Source organism: Struthio camelus, chromosome 15 (assembly GCF_040807025.1).
Source record: "Struthio camelus isolate bStrCam1 chromosome 15, bStrCam1.hap1, whole genome shotgun sequence".
In the NCBI taxonomy this organism is placed as follows: Eukaryota; Metazoa; Chordata; class Aves; order Struthioniformes; family Struthionidae; genus Struthio; species Struthio camelus.
In genome coordinates this window covers 2,005,359-2,019,044 of record NC_090956.1, presented here as the reverse complement: position 1 = coordinate 2,019,044, position 13,686 = coordinate 2,005,359, and the positions used below count along the sequence as shown (strand labels likewise).

The 13,686-nt window shown below is 50.3% G+C and overlaps 2 protein-coding genes across 16 annotated transcripts in view; one reads left to right on the top strand and one right to left on the bottom strand.

The window, feature by feature from the left end:
* Positions 1-623: 623 nt before the first annotated feature.
* On the bottom strand, positions 624-7,158 carry NTHL1 (nth like DNA glycosylase 1). Of its 7 annotated transcripts, none has more exons than XR_011134652.1 (6): positions 7,074-7,158; positions 6,361-6,608; positions 4,052-4,222; positions 3,323-3,486; positions 1,828-2,928; positions 624-1,128 (listed from the first exon to the last, which is right to left on the bottom strand). XR_011134652.1 is itself a non-coding variant. In XM_068908202.1 (6 exons), exons 1-5 carry the CDS (start codon positions 7,156-7,158, stop codon positions 1,864-1,866), a joined length of 738 nt encoding a protein of 245 aa, XP_068764303.1. In that variant the 3' UTR covers positions 624-1,128; positions 1,828-1,863. The 7 variants fall into 7 exon arrangements, 3 of the variants coding, with proteins under 3 accessions (XP_068764303.1, XP_068764302.1, XP_068764304.1); XR_011134654.1 differs by having other exon boundaries at positions 3,327-3,486; XM_068908202.1 differs by having other exon boundaries at positions 1,828-1,933.
* Positions 7,159-7,298: 140 nt separating this feature from the next.
* The window catches only part of TSC2 (TSC complex subunit 2), a 37,927-nt gene continuing 31,539 nt past the window's right edge, over positions 7,299-13,686 (top strand). For 8 of the 9 annotated variants that reach the window (XM_068908196.1, XM_068908194.1, XM_068908193.1 and 5 more), the window contains exons 1-8: positions 7,332-7,384; positions 8,834-8,898; positions 9,267-9,420; positions 10,344-10,430; positions 11,301-11,411; positions 12,248-12,392; positions 12,524-12,641; positions 13,582-13,630. In XM_068908196.1, coding sequence (XP_068764297.1) covers positions 9,283-9,420; positions 10,344-10,430; positions 11,301-11,411; positions 12,248-12,392; positions 12,524-12,641; positions 13,582-13,630 — 648 coding nt within the window. In that variant the 5' untranslated portion in view covers positions 7,332-7,384; positions 8,834-8,898; positions 9,267-9,282. Of the gene's footprint in view, positions 7,385-8,833; positions 8,900-9,256; positions 9,421-10,343; positions 10,431-11,300; positions 11,412-12,247; positions 12,393-12,523; positions 12,642-13,581; positions 13,631-13,686 lie in introns of all 9 variants that reach the window. The other variant, XM_068908199.1, reaches the window with a different exon arrangement.

The following is a 13,686-nucleotide window of genomic DNA, read 5'->3' as shown; positions in this document are numbered from 1 at the left end:
GGATGACTCCAAGATCTATACTAGGTCTTCTAAACATAAGTCAGAAATCTGAAAGGAGAGAGAGAGAGAGCGAGCCTCACTACAACTTCTTGGATAAAGAGAGAAAAATATTACTGATGCAGCTGTTTCATTGTCCCTAATGCTACCTGTGTTCAAGAAAGCACTGCTCATCTCCAGCTCTCACTGTAGGATTTAAATACACAGTTAAATGCTGTCCATCTGAGGCCTTAAATTGAACAGCTTTGCCTGGATCAGTTTGTCTTGTTGAGCTCATCCAGAGCAAGAATGGTTGTTTGGCTAAAGTGGTAATAAAGAGTGAAGGCTGGCTGGCTTGTCCGCTGCCCACTGTGCTCTGTGTTCCCCTGGGCTACCAGGGTGCTACCAGGACTCAAAGGCTACTTGTCCAGGTGGTGGCCTCCTCTGATCCTGCTTGTGAAACCTTCAGCTGTACCTTGTTAAATGCAATGTCCCTCTTTGACAAGGCTAGACAGGCGACTTGGCATGTTGCGTGCTGCCTGCTCTCAGCTGGCAGGGCTGGTTGCTATGGTCTCATGCTTTAGTGAGGTCACCAATAATCTCCTCCCCCTGCCCTGTGCTGCAGAGATGCCAGGAAACCCTATAGGTGGGGTTAAAAAAAGAAAATCTTTATTAAATGTGTATTTACAAGCAGCAACAGGTTCTGCAGGACAAAGGGTTTCTCACCAGCTGCTCCTGACACTGCATAGCCTGCGGCTCTTCTGGGCCATGCATGGGCATTCACACAGAAGCTGGAGCCTGCAGCACTGATGCAGCAGGACTGCTACACTTTTAAAGCCACTTTGTCACTCCTGAGAACTCAGCCATTGCTAGGCAAGTTTCTCCCTCCCCAGAGAGGCTGAGCTGGCTGCAGCTCCTCTTTCCCTACAGTCACACGCTCAGCCCCATGCAAAACATCCTTACTAGGGCTTGGCTCTGGGCTTCCGTGCTGAAGCAGCTCTGTTGCTCTAGGAAGACCTGTTGATCTGTCAGCATCTCTTAGCAGCTGGGCAAATGTCTTGATTGAGGCACTCTTTGCAGCGAGGATTCACAGGCAAGCAGGTCTGCTGGCCAAAGCCCACCAAGAGCCAGTTTATCTCCCTCCAGAGATCCCTGCAGTGAGAAGAGAGTGTGAGCAATCCAGTGCAGTTGTTCAGAGGGGGTTAAAGACCAGTCCGTGCTTTTAAATGGACACCTTTCCCTCTACTGCTTGTTCCTTTTGGCTCCTCAAGCCTACTAGATGTGGGGCCCAGTCTCTTGCTAAGTACAGCCCTCCCAGCCTTTCCTTATCCCTTTGAAACGGGGGTGCAGGGAAGACACTGGGGGAGGGGGACAGGACAAAGGAAGCACACATGGTCACTGTCTCGTGCTAAGGCACAGGCCAGACATGGAGATGTGCCAGACCAGGAGGCGCTACCTGTTGATTAGCGGTCACTATAGAAGATTAAGCATCGCTGAAGGCTTGAATCCAACCATGGTCTGATGCTACTGTGGCCATTAAGCTCAGCAAGGGCACACGTGGAAAAACACCTAGCTTGGGACATGTACACTCATCTAGGCAAGAGAGACTAGCATCAGGGTCTCCAGGGACTTTGCTGCAACAGTGGTGTTTGACACATCTGACAGCAGGGAAACAGCCAAGATAGTGTTGCTGCTCTCCGGGCATATTAGTGGATTAGTCACCCATAAAAAAGAGGGACCTGGATTTCAGTCACGGAAAATACCATAAGCAGGACTGTGGGCAGATACGGTTCCTGCAACTAGCACGAGGGGCTTTGTGTGGAGAAAGGAGACTGGGGTGTCAGATCCCACCTGGGCAGCCAGTCCTCCAGTGCAACCCGAGTTGCCTCAGGGGTTCTGGTCTCCTTCTTCACCCACTTCAGCCTGTTTGTGATTCTGTGCACATGGGTGTCCACACCTAGCAAAGGGAGATCGCAGAGTTTGGGGTAGGGAAAGACATGTCTGAATGGAGACAGCACAGCCAAGGCTGCTTGATGCAGCAAACCAGATAGAGCACCCTGCAACGGGCTTCCTTCATGGCCCTACAGTAATGGGGCAGGCAGAACAGAAAGAGAAGGTCACCGTCAGAACAAACACGCCGATTTCTTCCTAGGACCAGAGCCAAAAGCAGAGGGGACGGATATCTCGCAGCATGCAGCTAGCAACATATGGACACAGCCTGACACAGCCTTCCTACAAAGGTTTGTGTGCTATGATCTAGGAGGCACAGGGCAGCTGGCCCTGGGCTCTCTCCCTCTGTGCGTTTCAGCTGATGTTATGCAAGTTGCAATCTCTGCCCCTTCCTTTACCCAGATGGAAAACACATTTCATAATACCTACTAAGACAAGAGGGTTTGTGAGGCTTAAACGAATGTTTATAAAGTGCTTTGAGCTAAAAAGCTCTGAATGCAAAGTATATTATTGTTAGATCAGCAGCGATAAACCTGTCTCTATGGCTAATTGGGCAAAACCCAGGAAATTGCTGTAAACAGGAAGACTTAAGTCTTGCCTCCTAAATCAAAACTGAACACACAATTATTTGGAAAACAGTTGGCTAGTTTGGCTCCCTGTAGACTTCCCTCCCCCACAGCGGAGAGAGAATGAGAGATCCAAAATGCCGTTGAATCTAGCACAAGAACCACATTTTGTACAGCCGGCAGTCACCAGTGGGGCTGCAGGAGTCAGCTGCTGCCTGCACTGACCTTGGGATGGTATACTCACTTCAGCAGGAGTCATTCATCAGGTGGCACCATTACCAGCTTTCCCAGGGCTTCTCCATTAAGCAGCAAATACACTTAGAATATTAATCTGTCCCCAGAGGCCCCCAGGCTGCGCGTCCCTCCGCAGCATTGCAACCAATCTTCCAGCCCCATCTGCTGGCTGCTGCGGGCAGCTCGGCAGCCACGTTCCCATCTGCGCTTTCAAAACAAACATTGTACAGAAACGAAGCTGGCCTCGGTCCGTCCCAGGCCCACCTCCACCACAGACTTCCTCCCAGACTCCCGTGGCTAAAGCACACAGTTGCACAGGGGGTACAGCTAAGCCCTCGCTATGCTCTCAGTTCAAGAAACACGTCAAAGAAACAAACGCACCCGTTGTCACAAGCCTACTACCCAGCTAAGCGTCCAGCCATAGAAACTAAAAGAGATCAGAAAGTAGCCACGGACTGCCTGAAAACAAGTCCTTCCACCACTCATCACGAACTACCAATTTCAGATGATTGCCACGGGCAACTTCGCTCTGCTTCTGCCCTCTTACAGCTTGCCCAATAAAATCCCAAATTTGATTTGTTTAAACATGGTCCAACCTACTTATCCCGGACACACTGTTCCAAGCAATGTGCATAGCCAAGTGGGCCATTTTGGGCCCAACTCCTGGCAGCATCACCAGCTCCTCCACGGTACTTGGTATGTCGCCACCATACTTCTGCTTCAGGATGGCTGTCGTCTGTTTTATATACTTCACCTTGTTCTGAAAAAAATAAAAAGGCAGAAAATCCTAGTTCCCCTCCAATTCAGGGGAAAAAAGAAAAATGGCTCAGAAAACAACCCATTCCTGAGCGTACGTTACATGTGAGGCCACGCACTTGAGTTTGCAGAGGGGAGACAGAGGTCTTGGCTTTCGCCTTGAAAGCAAAATGCTGAAACATGATTAGCTCTAACCTCCTCTGCACGTTCAAGGCACTGCAGCAAACAATCCTGCCGTGGATACAAATTGCCGAGCTTAGCGTAAAACACAGTGTTCCAGGGGAAAGATCACCAAGGGGTGTGAAACCACCACCATAAACACAGGCTGAATGCAGACTGGGGACATGTCTCTCAGGAGCAGGGCAGATTCACACCCACCTTCTGCCTTCACCACCTGCCTGCAGCACAGCTACTGACCATGACACACAGCCTGCGAAGGCTTAGCCAGCACTCGCCTTGCCATCCCACCCTGGGCCTCTGAGATGTCTCGGACAGCTGTATGAGAGCAGAAGAAGGCGGAGGGGATTCCTCTACGTGAACGTCAGGCGCTGCTGCAATCCTGCACTCACCCTCCAGAACCCTACAGGATAAATGATCTGCCCAAGCGTCACATCGTCCATCTGCAAAATACTGTCGACTGTGAGCCCACGTTGCCTCAGGCGCAGCATGGCTGCTGATGTCACCTCGTCCTTAGTCTGGCTGGACAGCATCAGCGACAGCAGAACCTGGTAGCGCATAACCTGGGGGAAGGGGAGACAGTGAGACACCCAAAGGGCTCTGAGAGGATCCTGCCAACTTTCGGGCTGGGTTCTCCAACTCAGAGGCATCTACATGCCAGTACATGGTATGGAGCTACCCTGGTTCAGCCATATCCACCCATAAGAGATGGCAAGGCAGCAACAGATATCATCCATAACCTTTTACTTCCCCACCACATAAAAAGGGAGAGAAGAAACACTTCAAACCTAAGCAATCAGCATGTGTGAAAGGCAGAGAGCAGCTACTGTCTAGTGGGATCTCGTATGCAAAGACTTCAGTGCTTAGCCACAGAGGGCCAGACAAAATCTTTCCTGATGATGGTACTCTCAGGAGATTTCATAGAAGTCAAAGTGCAAAAGCCCATCAACTTTTCATGCAACTTGTGCTCTCCGGTAGCTGCTGAAAATCCTGTCCCTTTTCCACTAAACTTCAGTAGGAGCTGAGCATCTAACTCTAAAGATCTCCTCAGCGAACCCATCCTAAAGAACTGGGATAACAAGAAGAGGTCAGGAAAATGGCACACAGTAACCAGCGAGGTTCCTCTGATGAAATCATGCAGAGTTTGGCCCAGATCATTCATCTGTTGTTTCTCAGTTGTTTTTTTTCCCAGATGTGATTCTGCCCTATGGTCCCACCTGTCTCCACCAGTACCAGGAGGATGGTGTAGCTAACTGGGATTGGTGCAGGATAACGTGGGTTACAATCCTTCCTCCAAGCCTCCTTGCAAGCAAAGATTACAAACTAGAGGCACACCAGGAAAAAATCTAAGAGCATGGCAGCTGTGTGAAGAGTGTTAGTGCTGTACTGAGGGTTACAATATCTACTTTATCGTGGAAGGAACAGCCCTGCTTCCTTAGGGAAAAGAGTTATTTCCTAATCTTGTATTGTCGTTCCCCCTGGCCCCGCTGCAGCAGTTGATGCTGGCCCACGTGTTTGCAGAGCATCACACGCTGTCTGAAGCTGCAGTCAAAGCTGACCATTCTCACCGGGGATCCAAGCCCCAGACACAGCCCCAGCAACAGGGAGAGCATTACACGCAACAAAGCTGTGCAGCTGTGTCTTGAAGATCCCTCCCTTCGAGCCTGCAGGTCGGTGTGGAGTACACAGCTCACGCTGCTCCGCCGAGTCTGCCTGCTGGTTATCTCCACCTTCCCACACGCACAATGTGAATGGAAAGCACAGCCCTACAGCCTCGAGTCCCAGCACTGCGCCACAGCCCGGCTCTGCTTTGTTTTTTGTACTGATGAAAATGCTCCCCTTGAAGGGTGGTGTCATTTGGGGCCTTTGATTTTGTTGCCAGGCTCAGGGAGCACAGCGCTATCCCCAGCATGGCCCTTCCTTTCAACTAGCATCCCCTTAAAAGTGAACCACGAGAGGGGAGGAAGCCAATCTATGGTTCTGTGCTATTCTGAAGAGTATAAAGGCAGCCTGGAAAGTTTCCCTGAGCTGCCCTCGCTTTCTCTCTGTGCTCTGTTTTCCCTCTGTATTACAGAGCCATCTTGCTGCATGTTTTCCTGGGACGCCTACAGAGATTTTTTAAGAAAAAAAGGACATGCCTTCACGCTCTTCACCAAAAGGCAGTACTGCCACAATACATTTTCACTCCAAGCCCAAAAATCATATTATTTTTGCCTCAGCTCCTACTCTTGGTTCATCCTGATAATTCTTCCGACAGCAGTTTAAGCAGAGGACAAGGACTTTTCACAGCTGTGTTTGCTAGTCAGCCTGTAATACCAAGCACGGGCTGAATGTGAGTGGAGAACAACTCAGAAAACACCCACTGCCATTCCATAAGGACTCCCTTTAACCAATGAGCCAGGTATAGGAGAGGGAGCTGCCAACTCTCCTGCTCCAGCAGGATAAACTGTTTCTCTTATACACCTGCTTGTGCAGCAGCCTCTCATTGGACTGATCCCAGCAGAGAGTTCTGATATGCCTCGCACATTTTTTTTCTGTTCTGGAGATACCTAGACTGGGCCATAACCATGAGCAACATCTCTGCCACCTTCTAGAAGTGCAGAACGGGCTGTGCTGATGAGCATGCAGGAGGCCAGAGGGCTGCAAAAGCAGGGCTGTATTTTCACGTGCCTCTCCGCTGAGCAGAGCAACAGGGTGTTACCTGCGGAGGTGCGCTGCTGTCATAACACTTATCCACTCCCATGTGATCCACGGGAGCATCTCTGCTGCTCCTCATTTCCCGGATACGCTCCAGCTGCTGCCGCCAGTTCCTTGGCTCCCACTTGGGTCTCTTGGGCTCAGCCGCCCCCTCCTCGGCACCATCCCCCTGCACAGACTCATAGGCGATAGCGACGCTCTTCCCGCTCCTGCGGCGCTTCGGGGCACTGCCTGCGCTGCCGACTCGGCTCGCTGCAAGAGACGAGAGAGACTTTCTGCGGGGGGGGGGGGAAAAACCCACCAAGCCTTGGTTTCCCATCAGCACGCCCGGCCTCAGCCCCGCGTGCCCAGGCGACGCCAGCCCCACACGAACTCTCCTTCCCCGTAACCCCAACCCAGCGGTACCATGCTGCTGGCGGGAGGGGCTGGGGGGGCCCCAGGAAGGCGAGGGGACGCGTGTCACCGCTGAAGGGGCCTCAGCGCCGCATCCAGGCCCCCGCCGGCGGCAGGGCCACAGACCGCTTCCCTGCCCGGGGACGGGGCCGCGCGAGGGGCCATCGCAGCCCCCTGCTCCCCCCCCCCCCCGTCACGGGCGGGACAAGGCCGCCCCTGTGGCGTCGGGTCACGCTAGGCCGCACGGACGGGGCGGGGGGGGGGGAACGCTCAGGGGCTGCATACGTGCCCGCCCCGGGGAAGGAGAGGCCGGGGCGCCCGTACCTCCTCCTGCTGCCGCCCCCCCGGCCGCGGCCGCGCTCAGCCGCCGAGCCGCCGCCGCCCGCCCGCCGCGGGCCGCCGCGCACATGGCCGCCGGCGGGGCGCCCCCCGCCGCTGCACTACAAGCCCCGGCATGCCCCGCGGCGTCACGTGGGGCCGACCCGGGCCGGAAGCGGCGGGACTTCCGCTCGGAGGGGGGCGGGGTGCGGCGGCCGCCGGAGGGGCCCGGTGCTGTGCGGGCCGGGGCCGGGGCCGGGGCCGGGGCCGGGGCCGGTCGGGCCGGGCCAGGCCGGGCCGGGCCTGCTGCGGCGGAGGTGAGTGTCAGCGCCGGGGCTGGCGCCGCGGGCTGCCGCGATTGCCTGCGGGGCGGGGGAGGGGCCTGCCCGGGGGTGGGGGTCGGGGGGGTGCGCAGGCCAGGGCAGGGGCCTGAGGGGGCTGGGCAGGAAGGCCGGGGGGGGAGGACTGTGATGTCCCCTATGGGTGGGGAGGGCTGTGGTGTCCCCAGGCGGCTTGGGAGGGTGTGTGTGGTGTCCCTGGGGATGGGGGGAAGCCTGTGATGTCCCCAGGCGGTGTGAGGGGCTGTGATGTCCCCCGGGGATGGAGGGGGGGGGCTGTGCTCTCCCCAGGCAGGTTGGGGTGTGTGTGTGATGTCCCTGGGGGTGGGGGGAGTCTTTGGTGTGCCGGGGGAAGGGGGGGTTTGTGGTGTCCCCAGGTGGTTTGGGGTGTTTGTGGTGTCTCTGGGGATGGGGGGAGTCTGTGATGTCCCCGGGCAGTATGAGGGGCTCTGTTGTCCCCCGGGGATAGAGGTGGCTGTGGTGTCCCCCGAGGATGGGGGTGGCTGTGGTGTCCCCAGGCAGTTTGGGGTGTGTGTGATGTCCCTGGGGATGGGGGGAGTCTGTGGTGTCCCCGGGCAGTATGAGGGGCTCTGGTGTCCCCCAGGGATAGAGGTGGCTGTGGTGTCCCCCGGGGATAGAGGTGGCTGTGGTGTCCCCAGGCAGTTTGGGGTGTGTGTGATGTCCCTGGGGATGGGGGGAGTCTGTGGTGTCCCCCGGGCATAGGGGTGGCTGTGGTGTCCCCAGGTGGTGTGAGGGGCTGTGGTGTCCCCCGAGGACGGGGGTGGCTGTGGTGTCCCCAGGCAGTTTGGGGTATGTGTGATGTCCCTGGGGATGGGGGGAGTCTGTGGTGTCCCCAGGGAAGCATGGGGGGGCTGTGGTTTTCCTGGGGAGACTTGTGGTGGGGGGAGGGCTGGGGAGAAGCTATGGTCTCCCCCAAGCTTGTGGAGGAAGGCTTTGCCATGTGCCTGGGCAGTGCAGGGCTTAGCCCGGGGGCTGCAGGGTTGTGTGGGAGTGTGGGGAGCGTGAGCTCAGAGCAGGGCGCTGGGCCTGCAGGGCCTGGTGACAGCTAGTGTGTGCAGAGGGGGCATCCTGCTCAGCAACGCCTGCTCCGGAGCAGTGTGCCGGGGGTCAGGGCTGGCGGGGGACAGTGTTGGTGTCCTCCTCGTGCCAGATGTGCTGCCTGCGTGCTGTGCAGCAAGCTCCTTGCTGTCTTTCTGTGGCAGTGTTCTGTTCACTCCAGCTTAATGTTTGGCTATGGGAGAAAGAGTTTCCAAAGGATTTTGCTACTAATGATTTTTTTGTTGTAATGGACGTGCTTGTTCTTGCTCCCCGCTCTTTCACGCTGACCTAATGCATTTGAATGCAAGAACATTTATGTTCATAAGGCCTTTTTTCAACTTTTAGCAACTTTCAACATTTATTTTACAGCGCCGTGTGGCTGTCCGTTGCTGTGGATTGGGAGCAGACACTTTAGTTCATACCCCCAAGAAAGTGTATGTATCTGTGTGCATGTATGTTTTACAAATTGGCTTAGCCATTTTTAAATGGTGATTGCTCTGTGCAGGCTTTGATGGTGTGGGGCGCACAAAGCTTATAGAAAATGCTAACCCAAATCTTTAAGTTCCATGGCTAGTTTCAGGAAGCAGTCACTAAAGGCAGGGGAAATGCAGGCTCCTCACACATTCGCTGTTTCATCCTCAGTGTCAGGCCTCTACCATCTACCGTCTTTGACAGAGCTTGAAACGACAGAGCTATTTGTAAATGCCACATTGTGAAGGCTGTTACTAGTGTTTTTCTGCTTAAAGTTTCTGTTTGGGCCTCCCTGAACAGTAACTGTTCTGTATTTGCACGGGCTCCGCAGTGCTCTCTTGTCAGCAATGGCAAAGCCGCAAAGCAAGGATTCGGGACTGAAGGAGAAGTTTAGGAATCTCTTGGGGCTGGGAACATCCCGGGGAAGTTCAAAGTCATCAGAAGGAAAGCAGACGGAGTTTATCATCACTGCAGAAATTCTCAAGGTATGAGAACCGATTGTAATAAAGCTGGGGGTGGTGTTTGGTATACCTGCAAAGGTAGGGAGGGAGGGACTGCCATGACTAGAAGGAGGACTTGCTCGTTCTCTTTTCTGTTTTACATTCATTCCATCTCTGAACTTGCTATTAATATGCCTTACTGCTCAATCCATTCTCTAGTACAGTGGATGCCACTTATGTGCTTTGAAGGGAGCATGCTGCATTCTAGTTATTCAGTGTTTGAATAGTTTTCAGGTACTTGGTGGGAGGGCATTGACCTCTGTTCCGTGGGGGTACAGGGTATTTCCTCAAAGCATGTGTTCTTTTGCTCTGTTTTTATAGTCTGAACTTGTTGAATGAAGTCTTTGTGGTGGCAGTTGGGGCAAGCTGGAAATAGGATTTCCATTTTATGAAATGAAAGTCATGGTTTTATGAAAAAAATTTATTCCAGTAATTGGTCCAGCAAGTCTGTAAACATAGGGAAGAAAAAACATGACAGGGAGAAAGAGACAAGAATCCCTTCCTGTCTGTGCTGGAGGAGCCCCATACTTATCCTGGAAAGCTAGAGAGCTGGAATTAAGTCCCTCCTTTGTCTGTCTGTCTCACATGTGCTGGGCGAGTGCCACAGCCAATGAGTTAATAGTTTTTCTGAAGAAAATGAGATGTTCCCTGAAGAGAATTTCTGTCCTGGATGTGAAAAGCTGCTTCACTCCAGTTCTGTGGAAGTTCTGGCTTTGACAAGTCATCATTCGCTGGTGGAAAAAAGTTTTTTTGAGAAATTCCTGAACAGTTCCAGTGATGACTAATAGTTAGATCATTTTGGGCAAACATGCAGTTAATTTTTTAGTGGCTCATGATCCCCTTTGAGAAATGGGTAAAAGTGTTTCTAATAAGATAAAGTGTTAGTTTATTTCTACATTTCTTTCCAGGAACTGAGCATAGAATGTGGATTAAGTAATAGGATACGAGCAATCGGCCAAATCTGTGAAGTGGCAAAAACCAAAAAAATCGAAGAGGTAAGTTTTAAAGTGTTCAGTGAATATTTGGAGGATTAAAATAGTTTTAAGTAACAGCTCTTAGCCTGTTGTAAGAGGCTTATATAGTTTACAGAATTTCACAAAAGGGTTGAGGTTGGAAGGGACCTCTGGAGATCATCTAGTCCAGCCCCCCTACTCAAGCAGGGTCCTCTAGAGCATGTTGCCCAGGATCGCGTCCAGGCGGGTTTTGAATCTCTCCAGCGAAGGGGACTCCACAGCCTCTCTGGGCAACCTGTTCCTGTTCAGACTACCTCTTAAAAACTGATCCAGGAAGCTACGTTCTGTGCAGTCCAAACCTGTAAAAGGATGGCCCACGTGCCCAAGAAATTGGCCTCATCCAATATATCAACTGTAGAGCAGAGAGAACATAGCTGGCAGGCTTCTTGAGCTAAATAGGAGGAGAATACTGTGAATATTCCGACCTGTTCTGGACAGTTCACAGGAGATGATTTTACCCCTATAGAGAAGATGTTCACTAGTTCCTTCTGACCTGTGAATAAGGAACTTTAAACGAGTTTTAACTTCACCTTGTGCTTGAATGAGGGTTTCTACACAAATACTTCTGTCCCAAGTTTTAATGCGATTGTGTTCGCACTGGATTAAGTGTGTGAATGAAGATCTTCAGTTATAGGGGTTATTGTGGCACAGGCCAGGATTTAGTATGTCATATATGGTTCATCTGAGCCTATGACAGGTCAGGTGAGAGTATCCCTCAGAAAAGAGAACTCTAGACATAAAATCCCTGGAGATCTTGTTTGTGAACTTGCCATAATTAATAACTGACTGGGTAAAAATTCCAGAAGAAGCTTAGCTTTCCTACTACTGTCTATCTCTTATGTTTGTTTCCAGCATGCAGTGGAAGCAATATGGAAAGTAGTAGCTGATATGCTGCAGCCAGAACGCCCAGTTGAAGCCAGACATGCTGTTCTTCATCTGCTAAAGTCAATAGTTCAAGGACAGGTGAAAAAAACAAACTGTAGAAGAAATACCGCTCTTAAACTGGGATTTGTGCAGAGTATAAGTCTGAAAAGTTTTAGCTTCCTCTTTTCTACAGCTTTCCATGTTTCTTATTTTGGTTGTGCCAAGTAAATGGGACAAGGTAGTGTTTAATTCAAGTCTTAGTGCAAAGACAAACTTTTTTTGGAGGGGATGGAAACATTCTCCTTGAAGAGAGAATGCTTTGGGTTAAATTCAGGTCTAGTGGAGCAAATTTTATATGATCCTTGCCCAGACACATCAGTCCTGGTCTGCAGCTCTTTTTGATGTTTCGGGATGTCAAGTGTGCAAGAAGTTCTGCGTGCGATACTTTCCCAGTCCGGCCAAGTTAAGCATGCTATGAATTCTTAAGATTTTATAATGTGCTGTTCAAACGTAACACTGCATCATAGCAGTAGCATAATTCCCAGGATCCTGCAAATAGAGGTAGATGCATAGGAAAAGAGTAGGCATCCATTCTGTTTGTTTTGTTTTGTTTTATGTGTTTGTTTATTTTTTGAATGCTCTCCTGGCAATGATCTTTGTCACACTTTCCATGGATCACTTTGTGTATTGGGTGCTGTCTTTGTGATGTTGGACAAAATGCCTTGAGCCCTGAGCACTGGTAAATAAACATTATAACAGATTGAGAAGAGCTATGCCAGTAGCCAGGGTCAGTAGCCAGTAGAAGTGGAGGCACTTTCAGGAGACTTTCACAGCCTATAGGAAAGAGAATTTCAAGCCTGAAGATTACTCTTACAGGCGTTGATTAAGTCTAGGCCTTTATTGTTAATGACACAGTTATTTCCCCTTTTTTAAAGGGTGAGAGATTAGGGATCCTCAGAGCACACTTTTTTAAGGTTATTAAGGACTATCCATCCAATGAAGACTTACATGAACGACTTGAAGTGTTCAAGGCTCTCACAGAGAATGGACGATACATAACCTACTTGGAAGAAGAATTGGGTGAGTATTGACTCTACTCCTCTTGAGCTCAGTAGCTAGTCAGGAGACAGGCTTTCTTTGGTATGAGAAAGGGGCAGTGGTGACAGTTCTGGATAGAAAGCATATTGTAACAGCTTGGTTTCCTTCTTTAGCTGACTTTGTACTGCAGTGGATGGATGTTGGTTTGTCTTCTGAATTCCTTCTGGTTTTAGTGAACCTGGTGAAATTCAACAGCTGCTATCTGGAAGACTATGTAGCTGACATGGTCCAGTAAGTTCTTGAAATCTTACATTCTTGTTCTTGGTAAATTACAGTATGCAGTTGCAGATCAATATAGAGATAAGTGGAATATTTTTCACCTGGTCTGAATCTCTTGCATTCCAGATCATACCTGCCTTTTCTAGAAATATATGATTTTACTACTGCTGGCTGTTTTAATACCCACAGATGAAGAAACAGGATTTGTTTGTTTGTTTGTTTCTTGTTTGCTGTTTCTGTAGCAGTGAACTGACTTCTAAGTGGGCAGCCAAATTCAGAGCCTGCTTAGATCTGTGATCTAAACGAAAATGGTATGGCCAGAGTGAGAAAAGTTTAAAATTCCTCTTGTGTCATCTCAATGGCACAATGGAGTAATGGAATGATGCTTATCCTGGGGCAAAAAGACCTCTTATTCTCTAAATCCAGAACTGAAAAAGCAGGAATGACAAAAAGAAAACCTTATTTCTGGAAAGTGAGTCAGATCTGGCATAGAGTTGGCCCTTCCAGTGTCATGCTTGTTTGTTTTTCCTGGAGGAGAGCTCTGAAGAGCTTCAGGCCAAAATACTCCCCAAACCTGGTCATTTGTGCAGAGATGATCACTGGAAACATTATTTTCTCAGTTCTTGCAATGTTCCAATTTGTTTTAGTTTAATTGTTCATACTTTCCCTATTCCATATGATGAACCTGACTGCACTGGTTAGTCTTGCAAAGGATATCTGTCTGCTATTGTATTAACATAGGAATACTGAGACATCATTTAAGTGCTAATTTAAGGTAACTATACAAGAGGTTGTAGTATTCGGTGTCTCTAGGGATATTATCAACAAAGCCACAGTGAGGGAATGCTAAGGAAAATAACATGCCCGTTCAGTCATCTGTTTTGTATTTTGTTTGTAATTTGCTTACATCTTATTAAGCAACCAATTATAATTAAGTGTTCTTTCCTAACAGCAAGATATGCCTGTTGTGCATTCAGACGTCATCATCTGTGGACATAGAGGTCAGTAATTTGAGTCTCTTAGTGCTTTAGAGTTTTCGGAAACTCTTTGAAACCAT

Excerpts from the sequence above, each read along its gene's own strand:
- NTHL1 (XM_068908201.1), bottom strand. The coding sequence starts at position 7,158 with ATGTGCGCGGCGGCCCGCGGCGGGCGGGCGGCGGCGGCTCGGCGGCTG. Across the intron at positions 6,609-7,073 it reads GGGGGCGGCAGCAGGAGGAG|CGAGCCGAGTCGGCAGCGCA; the intron begins GTACGGGCGCCC and ends CGTCTCTTGCAG. Across the intron at positions 3,487-4,051 it reads ATCCTGTAGGGTTCTGGAGG|AACAAGGTGAAGTATATAAA; the intron begins GTGAGTGCAGGA and ends TATTTTTTTCAG.